This window comes from Carettochelys insculpta, chromosome 31, assembly GCF_033958435.1.
Source record: "Carettochelys insculpta isolate YL-2023 chromosome 31, ASM3395843v1, whole genome shotgun sequence".
Classification (NCBI taxonomy): domain Eukaryota; kingdom Metazoa; phylum Chordata; order Testudines; family Carettochelyidae; genus Carettochelys; species Carettochelys insculpta.
In genome coordinates, this window is record NC_134167.1 from 5,712,707 (window position 1) to 5,728,455 (window position 15,749).

General features: G+C 51.0%; 1 protein-coding gene and 1 long non-coding RNA gene across 2 annotated transcripts in view; one reads left to right on the top strand and one right to left on the bottom strand.

Moving 5' to 3' along the window:
- Positions 1–818: 818 nt before the first annotated feature.
- DUSP26 (dual specificity phosphatase 26) lies at positions 819–12,546 on the bottom strand. Its single transcript, XM_074981796.1, has 4 exons — positions 12,443–12,546; positions 6,720–6,997; positions 3,162–3,376; positions 819–1,539 (listed from the first exon to the last, which is right to left on the bottom strand). Exons 2-4 carry the CDS (start codon positions 6,896–6,898, stop codon positions 1,340–1,342), a joined length of 594 nt encoding a protein of 197 aa, XP_074837897.1. The 5' UTR covers positions 6,899–6,997; positions 12,443–12,546; the 3' UTR covers positions 819–1,339.
- Positions 10,716–15,749, top strand: part of LOC142004267 (uncharacterized) — a 36,300-nt gene continuing 31,266 nt past the window's right edge. Inside the window, exon 1 of the long non-coding RNA XR_012642954.1 lies at positions 10,716–10,858. This is a non-coding gene — a long non-coding RNA (uncharacterized LOC142004267). The remainder of the gene's footprint in view (positions 10,859–15,749) is intronic.

The following is a 15,749-nucleotide window of genomic DNA, read 5'->3' on the forward strand; positions in this document are numbered from 1 at the left end:
TGGGGACTTGGGTTCTTTGTTCTTGGCTGACTTGTTTCCTCCAGTAGCTCTATGTCAGAGGCCTCATGGCCTTCTGAGAAAACAGGCAGGATGGGCCACTCACCCCAGTTCTCAGCTCGCTTACTGCAGAGCTAAAGTGGGTGACTCCTCTCCTTTCTCCAGCTCACACCACCCAGGCAAGTAGACGCCTTTAGACAAATGAGATTTTTACTTTATGCTGCTGCTGCTCCCAGGTTATCAGACTCCCCATTTTTTTCAGATCTCTTGAGTTTAAGCACTGGTTGATTGGACCCTTGACTGCTCTGCAGCATCAGTTTATTGCACCTGGACCTACAGATTGAACCTTTCTAGTCCAGTACCCTCGGGACCTGAGTAGCTCCAAACAACAGAATTTGCCACAACATGGAAGGTTGGTATTATCTAGCAGCATCACTAATACTTCCACTGTTTACTGGGCTGTACAGGACTGGATGTACAGGACTGCTTGTTTTCTGTGGGCTCTTAGAAGACGCTCAAGGGTAAATTACAACTAAATACGGCACAGAACACCGAGAGCCAGCACTGGTGGCTGGAAACAAACATTATGGGACCACAGGAAACTTGGCCACACCACAAAAAGTGGATGTCCAGCTAACTAAAATCATGCCAGATTATAGATGTTGCCAGACCAGAGAGTGATGGACTAGAGAGGTTCAACCTGCATCAGCAAACAGGCGGCAGCATTTCAGTTCTGTGGTGGGCTGTGATCCCCAAACAAACAGTTGAGAAATGTCAGACTCCCCATGGAGCTGGGGGAACACAGAAGGGGTGGACAGATGTTTTCCCTCTGCAATAACTTTATTCTTACACATAGAAGTTTTACACTGAGGGTACCCAAAGTCTACAACATCAGAGGGCTCTGTTCCCTGTGGCCCATGGGCCGTGCCCAATTCACATTACCACAGAGGAACACACACAGCGTGGATCTTTCAGGAACAACAGGTAAGGCTGGTTTGGTGCCTGGGTGTGCCAGATTGAAGAACCAACCTGTGAGGACTTCCCAGAGCTAGTGGGGTGGGGTAGTAGGGAGAAGCCTGAGACATAGGACTTTAGCTCCCGTAGGATGCACTGCTACATCTTGCAGACTGGAAGGAGGCTGCATGTTAGACCTCTGTAGACCAAAGGACTGCAATTTGGGGACCTCTCTGTATGGCTCCCACTCCTTGAAGATCCCTGGGCAAGGTGGACCAGGGCTGTGGAATTCCAGCTGTGCTTGCCCTATGATGAAAGCCCTCGTCTGCTCTGACAGCAGTGTTGGTCTGAGTGCCGGGAGCTGAGCCACGCTTCCTCCTCTAAATGCTCACACTCCTCGCTTCAACCTCAGGGAGTTGTCCAGGGAGACCAGCTGGCGTAGGAAGCCCCGGTTGGGGATGATACCACGGTGGTCCTTCACAGTCTTTATGGCTTCAACTAGGGTCATGCGGTGGTAGATCATGAGGTAGGCGAGGACCAAGGTGGCTGAGCGGCTTACCCCAACAGCGCAGTGGACAAGGATCCTTCCTGCAGGGAGAAGCAGAGGGGTGTCACACAGTGGCTACAGCCCCAAGGCCCCATGGCCCTGGTTCAGGGAAGTTTAGGAAACAGGCCTATAAGGGTGCAGGTGACATGATCATGCCAGCGTAAGAGTTAAGTTACAGGGCTCGAAGGGACTGATGATCAGACAATGGTGGAGGAGTAGGGTTCCCTTGGAAAAGCTTGATTTTTCATGGAACAATGCAAAGTATTTGAAGTCAGGGACGCTGCTGTGGTGCCTCATGGGAGCACTCATTTTGTAGGTTTGTGCCCTCATTTTCTTCTCAAGACTGGGGGGACTGGCTGGATGACACCTGCAGTGATGCATCACAGTCCCTTTTTTGGGGAGGGGAGGTGATGCATCAAGGGAGTCCCACAGCTGCAGTACATCACATTAGATGATGTTTGGTCAGGGAGTCTAGGGCCACAAGCAGAATGGGGACATGGGGCCATTGAACTGTAACTCCTACGAGGCTCTGCAGCCACATTTCCAAATTGGGGATCTCCAGTGTGTGGATGAACATTTCAGGTTTTGGATGAAAATCAGAACCTTGTCAGTTTTTGTTTCTGTTTCTTTCAGTGAAAAATCTAAGTTTTCCTGGGAAAGCTGATATTTTTGTCAGAGGCAATGGCAGGGGAAGCTGGGGAAAGGGCTGGGGTACATGTGGGGTCATTTGTCTCCACCAGATTTGCTGCTTGGCTTGTACTGAACATGCTCACACAGACTGAGCATGCTTAGTAACACTGCTGAAGCCGGCTGCCTTCACCCTGCACCCCTGCTATTGGCAGGCCTGGGTTGTCTCTGCTCTTCATGAAAAACTTTATTGAATCAAAAACCCAACCTCCCTTTGAACAACAGTTTCCAGGTAAAATTTCCAACCAGCCCTACCCCATGGACCCTAGGAGCTGGACTCTGGGCCATGTGTTCTGAATGTGGGAGGCCAAAGATACCTGTACCAGTTTTGCTCCTAGTCTGTGGATTCCAGATGCACTCTTTCCTGCTCTAGAGCCACCCCTACCTTGGCATTCCTTGGCATGCCTGTGGCTGCTTCCCTGCTCCTGCACCACAGAAATTCTCAGTATGGTGAGAGGAAGGGATCCATCTCCGTTCTGGCCCATTTGTTCCACCAGGATGACATGAATGGGCCAGACCCTGGCCCAGAATCGGGATTCAGGACTCCCCCAGAATGGCAATGGCTGGGATATTGGGCTAGCAGGACTCTTGCTCTAGTTTAGTTGATCCCAGGGCAGATGGAGGTGGGTCAGCTCTGGTGCAGCAGAGCAGGCCGGATATGGAGCTAGAAGGACCAGCATGGTGACACAGGTGTTGTGGCAATTTTGTGGGTTCAGGAAGAAAGAGGCTGGATGTGGGAGGTTTCTCTGAGCCATTTGCTCATCACTTGAGGGAAGGCTATGGAGGTAGGACAGAAGATCCCCATGTCTTCTAATGACATCTCTACTGCTTCCAGTGCAGAACCATGGGTGACGTGACTGTAAGGAAGGAAGGCCTTTAGAGATGAGGGTTTTGGAGACAGCTATTCCTCTTTCCCAGCCAAACTCCTAGTCTCAGCCCATGCTCCCTCTATTCTGAGCCCTCCTCTGCCCCTCACCATCTCTCTCGCTCAGCGCCTGGTGGATGAAGTCAGCTGCCGGGTAGAAGTAGGGACTCATGTCAAAGCTGGGTGAGTCATGGGCCTCGATGCCTTGGTAGCGTATGCCAGTGCCCTCGTAGTACTCGGCTCCCCCTCTCCACCGGCTGTGTGAGGCATTGAGGATATGGGTGATGTGCAGGCGGGCCAGCTCACGCCGATTGGCTGCTATATCTCTGTGGAGAGGAGATCACTGAGTTAAAATGGAGCCCAGGTGGAGTTTCTGTGGAGGCAACTGAGCGGGGTTGGTTGGGCCAGGCTGACATGGATGTTTGGGTTGGAGATAGAGGGCCTGAAAAAGGTGAGGGAAGGAGATGGAGTGATCTTATGGGTACACTGAAAAATATTTCTGTCTGCATCACCTCCCCCCAGCAAGTGATTCCAGCCTGTAGCTTCCTATTCAGTGTCTGCCAATGGCTCTCAGTCCTGATCCATTGGCCCCCCCTTTGCCCCCAGTATGCTATGCCTTGGTTCCCCCCGCACCCCTTTACAGCTCTGCCAGTGCCCCTTAGTTTTGTACCCTCCCCCAACCCCAGTTTCCTAGATCTCTTGAAGGTAGATTCAGAGACATGAGGGAGTAGAAGGGATCTCAAGAAATCATCTTGTCTGTTTCATCATGCTGAGCAGGACCAAGTAAACCAGGACCACTCCTGACAGCTGCTTATCTAACCTGTTCTTAAAAAGTTCAGTGACAGCATTTCCACAGCCTCCCTGTTCCCCTGGTTAGCTGTCTTTAGGCAGTGGTACACACACCTCAGTCAGAGGTCCAGGAATCAAATTAGCAATCAACATTTCCCAAAAGTGCCACAGGCACGTAAATTCATTGTGTCAGTTACAGGATGAACCTCTCTAATCAGGCACTCTCTCATCCGGCAACTTCTGTAATGCAGCATGATTTTAGTTAGCATGAAAACCACTTATCAAGAGTGTGGCCAGGTTTCCCTAGGTCCCATCCCATAAAGTTTGCTTACAGACACACCTCCCAACTCTCAGTGTTCTCTGCTGTTATTTAGCTGGATTTTACCTCAAATGTCTTCTAAGAGCCCTAGTAAGCAGTGGAAGTGTTTGTGATGCTGCTAGATGATATTGACCTCCTGTGGTCCAGCAAATTCTCTGGTTCAGCACTGGTCAGGTGCCGAAGGTGCCAGATTAGAGAGGTTTGGCCTGTACTATATACTATACCTAGGACGACCATATCTCTCTGTCTCGAATATGGGACAAGGAGATGGTGAGGAGGGGCAGCTGCTGATGGCTGCACCAAGCCCTGGGGAGCCGAGCGATCCCCACACCACGGGCCGGGGAAGCAGCAACTATAGGCGCTCTGGGGAAGCGGCGATCATTGGGAACTCCCAGCGCGAAGCCCCGGGAAAGCGGAATCCCGGGACAGCGGAGCCGCGGAAACACATGGCGCGGCTCGGAGCTGCGGAACAGCGGAGCCGCGGGAGAGCACGGCGCGGCTCGGAGCCCCGGAGCAGCGGAACCGCGGGACAGCGGAGCCGCGGGAGAGCACGGCGCGGCTCGGAGCTGCGGAGCAGCGGAACCGCGGGACAGCGGAGCCGCGGGAGAGCACGGCGCGGCTCGGAGCTGCGGAGCAGCGGAACCGCGGGACAGCGGAGCCGCGGGATCGCACGGCGCGGCTCGGAGCTGCGGAACAGCGGAACCGCGGGAGCGCACGGCGCGGCTTGGAGCCCCGGAGCAGCGGAACCGCGGGACAGCGGAGCCGCGGGAGCGCACGGCGCGGCTCGGAGCTGCGGGACAGCGGAGCCGCGGGCGCTCGCGGCGCGGGGACCCGGCAGCCCGAGGAGCGGTGCAGAGCCTCGAGGGAGAGGCTACCCGGCGGCACTCCCGCCCCCACCCCGTTTTTGGGTGTTATTCGCTCTGTGACTCTCCTGGTATTTGTGGGTTTTGAGTAGCCCCAGCTCCCGGAGCCCGTGTATTGCCGGGGAACCCCTGCTTGCATTGAAACAAAAAGGAAGATTCTACCACTGGAATATGTGGTGGCTGCAGAGAAAATCATGCAAACGTGACCTATATGTCTTGCACGTCCTCGAGAACCAGAGAGCCAACAAGAGTCCCCAGAGGAACATTAGCAGCAACGAAGGGTCCTGTGGCACCTTATAGACTAACAGAAAAGTTTAGAGCATGAGCTTTCGTGAGCACAGACTCACTTCATCAGATGCAGCATCTGAAGAAGTGAGTTAACTCACGAAAGCTCATGCTCTAAACTTTTCTGTTAGTCTATAAGGTGCCACAGGACCCTTCGTTGCTGCTACAGATCCAGACTAACACGGCTGCCCCTCTGATACTTGACAACATGCAGAGGAACATTGTCAATGGCTCAGGATTGGTGGGGGACGGGGACGAGAGGAAAGGGCTGACTCATGATTTCGGATTGTTTGCCTTGGGAATATCCCGCACATTCCACCCTCTTTCCCATGCATGACCCCTCTCATGACCAGGCTGCCAAGTCCCTTTCCCTCTTCCTTTCCATCCCCACCAATTTCCACTCCACCATGTCCCTTTCTTCACTGTATCCCCCAAGGCCACTGAGTCCCCTCTCAATCTGTGTCTTTTCCCCACTTCACACCTGTCTTGCTCCCCCTCATTTAGTCTTACAAGCCCCTTTGCTTCTTGCCCTGAGAGCCCCCCCTTCACTCCCACCCACCCCACCCCACCCGAGGTCCTATACCTCCTGTCAGGTCTGATCCTCATTCTGACACTCCAAGTGCAGAATGTGGGGGCCTGCAAAAACCTTAAAATACCTTGCCTGTATAGGCTTCACTTTAAAAAGCTCTCCAAGGTCACATATTCCTTGACCCTGGGTGTGCTGCTTCCACCAAGTGTGAAAGCCCCCCTTAAAACTCAGGAAGACACATTTGGGTATCTCCCTGTGGGGTAGCCCCAAGCTTCATCACTCTCTTAGGAGAGACTTGGAAACAAGTAGAAGAAATAAGATGTAAGCTCATAGCTGAGCCAGAGTTGAATATACACAGACCTTTTCTTAGGACAAATCATTACCTTAAAAAAAGTAATTTATTAACAAAACAGAAGATGAAAAATACCAGAAAAGTAAATAAGCATACTTGGTTGCTGGGTGTAAATGAAAGCAACTAAAAAACATCAAGGTCAGAGCACAGAGAATTACATCCCTGGGATTCAGCTTAAAAGTTAGAGTAGAGGGGAAAAATACGTCAACCAGCCTAGCAAGTCCAAAATAAACGCCAAATAAAAATAACCTGATCACATCTAACAGAACATTTCCTTTCTACTTATATATCAATAGAGTGATTATTATGAGGCCAGGATATTTACTTGATTTATCAGCACATTAGTCTCTCCCTGCTCCAGTTGCAGATCAAAGCCCCTTCAGCCTGCAACTGTTTCAGTTCAAAAAGAATCCCTCTTTCTCCACATTGGATCAACTGGTTGCCTCCCATAGAGAACTCTCTCTCTCTCCCTGGGTTTAATCCTTTACAGGCATTTATTCAGGACACTCCCATCTGCTGGGTCCATACTTACTGGTCGCCCAGATAGAGTCCTGGCCAGACCTCATCTGCGTGATTACAGGCTGTCTTCCCAGTATACAGTAGCCTCTCAAGCTCAAAGACACTGAGGATGGGGGAGCTGCTGGTGTCTTCCTGAGACCCTCGGCTGGGTGACCTGGAACTGCTTCTGGAGAACCTGGACATGAAAGCCATTGGAGCTGCTGAGACCCACAATGCATCCCTGTGGGCTCGTGGAGGTTGGACTGAGCCTGTGACAACAAGGTTGCTGCCACCACCACCCACTGTCCTGTCCTGTAAATAGCAGAAACGCCATTAGGAAAACCATGTGAGAATAATCCCATGCCAGTCCTCTCTCCCTGTCTCCCTCTCTCTCTCTCTCTGTTTCCTCCTGCACAACTAGGCAGGGGACCCAGGAGCTGAGACTAATGGAGCGCTTCACACAGGGTATGTGAAAGTCAGTCGTGCATCAGAATACCTCACAGCAGCCCCCCAAATCCTCCTAACTACCTTTGTGAACAAGCTGCAGGTGGAGAGCCCTCTCCACCCCTGGGTTCCCAATGCCAGAATGAGGGCAGTACATCTTATGCTTCCCTCCTGCAAAGTGGAGCATTTGGAGAGTGCCTAATGGGGTCAGGGCCCTGTGAACCAAGCAAGGGAGGAAGTGGGGACACCGAAGGTGCATATCCTTCCAGGGTGAAGAGGCAACATCCCAGCTCTGCTTGGCTGGATCAGTGCCATGCGGGCAGCTCAGCATATCCCATGCTTTCTATTTCAGGGCTGAGAGAGCTACTCAGCTGCTGCCTTCCCTCCAAACTGGCCAGAGGGCATTGGCTGCCAGCATTACAATGCCCATTCAAGAGCTGACTGTGCCAATCTATGATTGGAAGAACTGGCAGGCAGTGTAGCCTGGGCATGGTGCCAGGCTCGGGGGCTGGAAGGAGAAGCAGGTTGAGGGTTTCATATGGTGCCATGTGAAGTCTCACTGGGCATCAGCCTGTCATGTATGAATAAAAACAGCTGCATGGAGAGGCTGTTTTACCTCTCAGGTCAGCAACTTCCCAGCTGCATTTGCAAAGCTTGTAGGCTGCTCTGAGTGTGGGGAAGGAGGCATTAATTGTAGGGCCCACAACTTTTCTTGCTAAAAGGTAGAACCCAAGAGGCCTGACTCCCAGTCCTGTGGTCTAGTCACTCGACTGTGCTGTCTTCTTCCTCCTCCTACCTGCAGCAAACCTCCTGGGACACTCCTGCCTATCTGGGGGTCATGCAGCCTCAGTAACAGCCTCAGCCTGGGGAACATGTTTCTCCCCACTCAGAGCAGCCAGTGGAATGCTGCTGCTGCTGCTGTTGATGTGTTGCCTCAGCTGTTGCCTGGAGCTGACTCCAAGTATTTGGGAACTTATCCAAAGTGTCAGAGATCAGCTCTGTTCCCATCAGTGGCTCTGCACTGGCCAATTGTTTTCAGAGGCTCAAAGTGGCAAATGGATTGACCTCAGTTTTGTCTTGCTGTCTTAGACCATCAGTTCAGTGGCTCTGGCACTCTGCCCTGAGCAATGGCCAGTGGCTGGTGATGTTCAAGAAGGCAGCCGCTAGGCACCTAACCAATCATGCACGCAAGGTGGAAACATCCCGAGGCACGCCCTACCAAATTCCCACCCATGCAAATGTGTCAAGGACCATGAAACCTGGTGTACTCCCATGAAATCTGGGCTTTTGTGTGCTTCTACTCTACTCTATTTATGATTTCACAGGAGACACCAGCCAGAGGCCACTGGTGCAGGAATTCTAAGGCTCATGTGCCCCTGTTCTGCCCCTTCCCCCTGCTCCACCCCTCCCCGCCCATGCTCCTCCACCTCCCACCCTGCTCTGCCCATGGTCCACCCTCTGCCCCTGCTCTGCCCACTGCTTCCAGTGTGTGCAAGGCAGTGTCCCTTGGAGTGGAGCAAGCTAGGAGTAGCGCAAACTAGGAAACGTGCGCCGCTCTCAGGCTGTGCAGCTCCAAGGGAGGCCCCCCCACTCATCGAAAGAAGTGTAGCATTGATGGTGAGTGTAGGGGTGATGGTATGCTAGAAGCGTGTGCGTGTGCATATGCGTGTGCGTGTGCGTGCACGCACGTGCACCCTGTGCACCCACGCGCATCATCTATGAGACCAGCATTTCTCAAACTGGGGAGCTCTGACCCAAAAGGGAGTTACAGGGGAATCACAAGGTTATTTTAGAGGGTCATGGCTTTGCCATCCTTACTTCTGCGCTGCCGCCAGAACTGGGCAACTGGGCAACAGCAGTTGTAATGTTAGCCATGTGCCCAGCTCTGAAGGCAGCACCCTGCCAGCATCAATATAGAAGTCAGGATGGCAATACCATGCCCATGTCACCCTCACTTCTGCACTGCTGCTTTCAGTGCTAGGCACCCAGAGAGTGGTGGCTGCTGGCTGAGGGCCCAGCTCTGCAGGCAGAAGTGCAGAAATAAGGTGGCAATACCAGACGAGACCATCCTTCCTTCTGTGCTGCTGCTGGAAGTAGCTCTGCCTTCAGAGCTGGACTCCTAGCCAGCAGCCAGGCTCCCAGGCAGCACCGCCTCCAACAGGAGTGCAGAAGTAATGGTGGCAGTGCCACATCCCCCACTACAATAACCCATGTAACTCCCCTTTGGGTAAGGAACCTGACAATGGCAACACTGTGACTTTTCCCATTTAAACAGCTGAAAACATGAAATTGCTATTTTAAAAATCCTGTGACTGTGAAATTGACCAATAGGGACCATGAACTTGGTAAAGACCTAAGCATGAGGGCACTGCAGAATTCTGGAGGGATCTAGAGAGACCTAGGACCTTCCTTCCCTATTGACCTCTCCCAAAAGTTGATTCACAGTTGGGTCTTTTGGATGCTGCCTAAGATATGGTTGTGCTCCCATGAAATAGGCTATTCTGAGCTCAGGGCTCTTGTTAGCCCTAGGTATAGTTGTAACAGATATTAAGAAGGGCTGCAGTAACAGATATTAAGAAGGGCTGCAGCTGCATACACTGTAGTCCAAGCCTTGCCCATACTGTAGTCCTTAATGTAAGACTACAAGCAGCTCTTTGACTGGTGAAGGAGTGCCGGCACTGGAGCTGGAGGTGGCATTGCATCTCAGATAGATCATTGACTGACAATAACAGTGAAGACTCATCAACCCACATGCTGATGCTAGGGGCACGTTCAAGTACATATCCAGAATTCTGGCTGGGTTGATAGACCTGCTGACGTGCCAACTCTTGCAGATTGACAGCAAAAGTCACTATAGGTTGAACCTCTTTAGTCCTGCATCCTTGGGACCTGACCGGTGCCGAACGAGAGAATTTACCGGACCACAGGCGGTCAATATTGCCTGGCACATTCCAACACTTCCACAGCTCGCTGGGCTCTTAGAAGACATTTGGGGTAAACTACAGCTAAATAAGAGCACAGAAGACTGACAGCCAGGAGTGGAGACTGTAAACAAACTTTATGGGAACAAAAGAAACTTGGCCATGTCCATGACAGGTGGTCATCCAGCTAACTAATATTATGCTGGATTATAGATGTTGTCAGATGAGAGAGTTCTGTATTAGAGAGTTCAATCTGTATTTCAGAGTAAAATGAAGCCACACTCGTGAACTGATGCTATAATTCTCAAATGTCAGAATTATTTTTTCAGCCACCCCAGCACGTTCTTAAAATGTGTTCCCAGTCCAACAGGAGTTGAGCCACCCGAAACAAAGGCACATGGTTCCCTGCCTTTTAGTACCTTGAAAGACCAGGAGAATTAATCTATGAGGCAAATAAACAAAGCCATCAAACTGTTAAGTAGAGGGAAGAGACAGCAGGCTTGCACCGTGCAGGGAAGAGAAACTTCCTCTGAGATACAAGGAAGTGGGGCAGGGACAAGTCTCAAATAAGCAATTGAATCCATGGAAAACAAACAAACAAACAAACAAACAAATCCTATGACATCTGACAGTTCTAAAAGTGAAGCTTAATTTTACTTGGAAACCCCGTCAGCTGCACTGGTCACAGCAGGGCCTTCAGCTATCAGCCCCAGGTGGTACCTCCCCACCAACCTGGGGAATGGAAGAGGCAACCAGGATCTCACTGTAGCACCTTCTAGACCTGGAGAAAGAGCCCAAAGGAGCAGAGGTGAGGCTGGAGGCTGCAGGGGGGCTGAAGCGAGGAGGGCAGGAGCTGATGGAGCAGGGGGCTGTATTGATGGTGGGGGGGCAGATGGGGTGAATACTTGGGAAGATGAATGGAGGGTGGTGAGGGTCTGTAAGATGGGGGTCTGAACTGATGGAGGGGGTGATGATGGGGGCTGGGGACTAAGCAGATGGGGCTGAAGTGAGTGGGATTGGGAGGGGACGGAAATAATGTGGGGACAGGATTAACTGGTGGCCAGGAGACAGGCGCATGCGAGACTTGTGGGTCCTGCAACAAGTGCCAGAACTGCCTTACTGGCTGCATGTGGGAGGGTGGGTGACACTCATAGTCAGATGCACAAACCTGGGGATGGCCAGGGAGTTCAAACATCAAGAAGCTGACTCAAAACACCACGCTACAATGTTGTTCTAAAATAGCATGATTGAGGGGCTGAGCTCATGATTTCAGGGGGGGAGGTGCGGTCTGACTTCTGATTTTTAATCCCTTGAAGTTGACAAGACTGTGTTTGTGCTGCTGCCAGTTTTAAGCCACGTTTGTTAGATTAAAGGTAGGGTGGGTATGCAAGGCCATCCCCAGGGAGGCGGATCTAGGGGCAACCCAGTTCACTGGAGTGGTGCCTAAGGCAACCTCCACTACACAGCCAGCCCTGCTCCACCACTGCTCCAGCCCCACACTGACCCCTTGCTTCCTCTCCCCAGTCAACAGGGTGGGGGGGTACTTAGGGACACAAGGGTTGCCTCCCCTGCCTCCTCTGCTCTCACCACGTGGGTGGAGGAAACTGGAGGGGTCTTTGCTCTCCACCACTGTGGAGAAGTGAGGCACAATGGCCCAGGAGGGTGGCACTACAGGGCAGCTGCTCCCACTCCCCAGGTGCTTAATGCAGGGTGTGGGGGAGGAGGAGAGGTGACCCCCTGCTACCTCCACCACTCAACCCTCAGCCCCAGTTAATCCCCTGGTTCTTCTGTCCATAGAATGGTCGGGGGCTGCTGCTGTGGGGCCCCCGAAAGTACAGGGCCTGGGGCAGCCACCCCATTTCATCCTACAGATGGGACAGCTCTGGGAGCATGCCTGCCTGCCTGAGCTGCACAGCCACCTTCCACTGCTGTGGAGACAGTGGGACAGAGCCATGCTGGCGTGTAATTCTATGGGCCTCACTGATGAATCTAACCCCAATTTGCCACCCACTGGTTGCTGGTGTGCCATGGACTCGAGCAGGTAAAGATCACCAATTGGTGCCTGAGGTACAAGACCTCAAAGCAGGTCCGCAAATGCAACAAGATGTGTGGCCCAGTCCTGTATAAAACTGGTCGAGGGACTGCAGGCAGCACCATTTGCTCACAGGTACACAGCTGTCCCTGCCGCCCCTGCCCCTCTTACGCTGTGCTCGGAGGGAGGAGAGAGACAGACAGACACACACGGCTGCTTGGCATACACACACGGCTGCTTGGCATAGACACTATTGCACTGAGGCAGGCTTCCCTCTCCCACACTCTCAGAAAGAGACAGACAGACAGACAGATGGGAAGCTGTGGACCTCCCCCCCCACCCCCACCCCCATTACTCTACCTTTTTGCAGGCTATGTTTTCTCAGCTCAGGGTGAGTTTTCTAGTTTGATCCAGTCAGCCATGTCTTCCTACTGCTGCAGCTCCTGCTGCTGCTGCTGTCGCGGCTGTAGAAAGGCTGATGTATGAACATCTATTTTAAGCCATGACATGTCTGGAGGCAGGGTTGTTTATATTATTGTGTGTGGGGGTGGCATGGAGAGAGAGAAGGAAGAGGCAGATTGACACAAAACACAAAACATGGCATGCAAACACACACATGCATGTGCATGCATAGCTGCACAATCATATATATAAACATACACTCCTATGTATGTAAGAAGATGCCTATGCAAAAACTCACATCCCAACACACACAAATTCTTTCCCATATCTCTGTATACTCCCAACTTCCCAATATACAGCTAGCTACAGGAAATAAAAAAAGGAAAGACAGAAAAGCTCTATCTAAGAGCTAGCTATTTTCATGAATAGTAATAAGAACTAGAAATAGAGTCCTTGAATTTACGAGCAGAAGGGAGCATCAGATCATCCAGTGTGACCACCCCTATAACACGAGACACCCAACGCCACCCAGCACCTGCACACTAAGCCCCAGAACTGAAACTAAACACAAGTATGACTGGCTGCGGGAGATTAGCCTATGATGTACCATGGGCAGAAAACATTCCCTCTAATCTTTTCCATCCTGGGGCAGACTTTTCCCATAGATGTGTGGAATAATTTTTATGTGCACAGATGCTTGTGTGAATGTGCACCACCAGCAGAAACAAAATACCTAGCTGTGGGTGCTCTGCTAATCAGCTGGGCAACATTCAAATCTCTCCTGAATGGCTGCACATGCGCATAGCTTATAGACAACACTGCAGGCAAAGAAGAGGAGGGGACCAAGCTGCACAAGCACCCAAGGCCCTTGCCATTTCAGGAAATGGTTAAGTCAAATGCTTCAAGTTTAGGCTGTCATGTAGATATAGCCAAAATTAAATGAATAGGCAGAAGGTTTAAAACAAACAAAAGGAAATATTCACATAATATACAGGCAATATATGGAACTCCTTGCCAGAGGATGTTGTGAAGGGCAAGAGATTAACAGGATTCAGTAAAGAATTGGATATTTTTATGGAGGTTAAGTCCATCGATAGCTATTAACCAGGATGAGCAGGGATGCTGTCCCTAGCCTCGGTTTGCCAGGTGCTGAGAATGGGCAACATGAGATGGATTATGTGGGTTATGTTTACATGACAGCATAAACTCAAAATAGGCTATTTCAGCATTTGGTGCGTCTAAACAGCTCCAAATCTTGAAAAAAAGCACTATTTTGATGTATCCCTTACTCCTTCTGCAATGAGTACTACAGGGATGCCGAAATAGCGTGCTCATTATTTTGGAAAAATATTTCAAAATAAAGGGTGCATTTCAAAGACAAGAAGTAGCTATTTTGGGATACTGAGGTACCCCAAAATAGCTCTGCCATGCAGACATAGCCTTGATGATTACCTGTTCTGTTCATTCCCTCTGAGGCCCCTGGCATTGCTCACTGCCAGAAAACAGGATATTGGGCTACAGGAGGGATCAGCAACCTTTCCGAGGCAGAGTGCTGAAATGTGACCTTTTGACCTCTATGTATGGACCAAGTGCTGGTCATACTTTTAAATGTCACTAATAGTCCTGCTACAACAGCATCATTAACAAATATATTAAGAGGCAGAACTTTGCCGTTTAGATGGTGGTCGGTAGCATCAGCTGATCCTTTGCTAATCCACGGGCAGCAGAGCTTTGAGCAAGCTCCCAGCCGCAATGAAGGAGGAGGGGCAGTGCTGAGCTACCGCCTCACATGCTGATGAAAAGCAGCTCATGTGCCACTCTTGGCACCTGTGTTGGGGGTTGCTGACCTCTGGCTTAGATGGATCTTTAGTCTGACCCAGTATGGCCATGCTTATGTTCTCTGCCTCCAGGGATTGCTGGTGGACTGCAGAGGTTTTGGCAACTAGATTTGGCGGCATAGATGACCAAACACTTTTGGCATTTGAATATTGTTAATTGACATGTGAAATGAGCTGAGGGGATAGGATACATAATGTCTGTGCTTAAAGGCAGTGGACTGGGGTTCAAAAGAGCACTGTTTGGTCCCTAACTCTGCCACTGACTCCCTATGGCTGCGTCTACACGTGCACGCTACTTCGAAGTAGTGGCAGTAACTTCGAAATAGCGCCCGTCACGTCTACATGTGTTGGGCGCTATTTCGAAGTTGAAATCGACGTTAGGCGGCGAGACGTCGAAGTCGCTAACCCCATGAGCGGATGGGAATAGCGCCCTACTTCGACGTTCAACATCGAAGTAGGGACGTGTAGACGATCCGCGTCCCGCAACATCGAAATAGTGGGGTCCTCCATGGCGGCCATCAGCTGGGGGGTTGAGAGATACTCTCTCTCCAGCCCTTGCGGGGCTCTGTGGTCACCGTGGGCAGCAGCCCTTAGCCCAGGGCTTCTGGCTGCTGCTGCTGCAGCTGGGGGTCCGTGCTGCATATACAGGGTCTGCAACTAGTTGTTGGCTCTGTGTATCTTGCACTGTTTAATGAAAGTGTGTCTGGGAGGGGCCCTTTAAGGGAGCGGCTTGCTGTTGAGTCCGCCCCGTGACCCTGTCTGCAGCTGTGCCTGGCTCCCTTATTTCGATGTGTGCTACTTTGCCGTGTAGACGTTCCCTCGCTGTGCCTATTTCGATGTTGGGCTGAGCAACGTCGAAGTTGAACATCGACGTTGCCAGCCCTGGAGGACGTGTAGACGTTATTCATCGAAATAGCCTATTTCGATGTCGCAACATCGAAATAAGCTATTTCGAAGTTGGGTGCACGTGTAGACGTAGCCTATGTGACCATAGGAAAGTCATTTATAACCAGATTTTAAAGGTGTCACCCACACTGAAATAATTTGAATTCAATGAGAGTTAGGCAGCTAGGCAGATTTAAATAGCTTGCCTTTAGTCTTTCTCTGTGTCTCTCTCCTTGGTCTGTGTAAGGAGGATAGTATTATTGCATAGTGGCAGATGAATTTGTTGCTATTTGAAAGGCTCATAGATACTGTGGGAATTGAGACTGTATAACTACATAGAAGGGTGTACCTGGTGAACAGGAGGCTATAAAACATCTGCTCCCCGTTGCTGGTGGTCTCAACAAAGAAGCCCAGAATACTATAATCAAGGAGATGGTAATATATTTCCTTGCAGTTTCTAATCCAATCTCCACATGGAGCTCCAGAGAAAATATGATTCCTGATAAATGAGGAAGACAAGGCTAGAGCTCACGTTTTGTGAA

Coding starts and splice junctions, on each gene's coding strand:
- DUSP26 (XM_074981796.1), bottom strand. CDS start 6,898: ATGGCTTTCATGTCCAGGTTCTCCAGAAGCAGTTCCAGGTCACCCAGC. Junction 3,377..6,719: donor GGACTCTATCTGGGCGACCA/GTAAGTATGGAC, acceptor TCCTCTCCACAG/AGATATAGCAGCCAATCGGC. Junction 1,540..3,161: donor GGCGCTGAGCGAGAGAGATG/GTGAGGGGCAGA, acceptor TTCTCCCTGCAG/GAAGGATCCTTGTCCACTGC.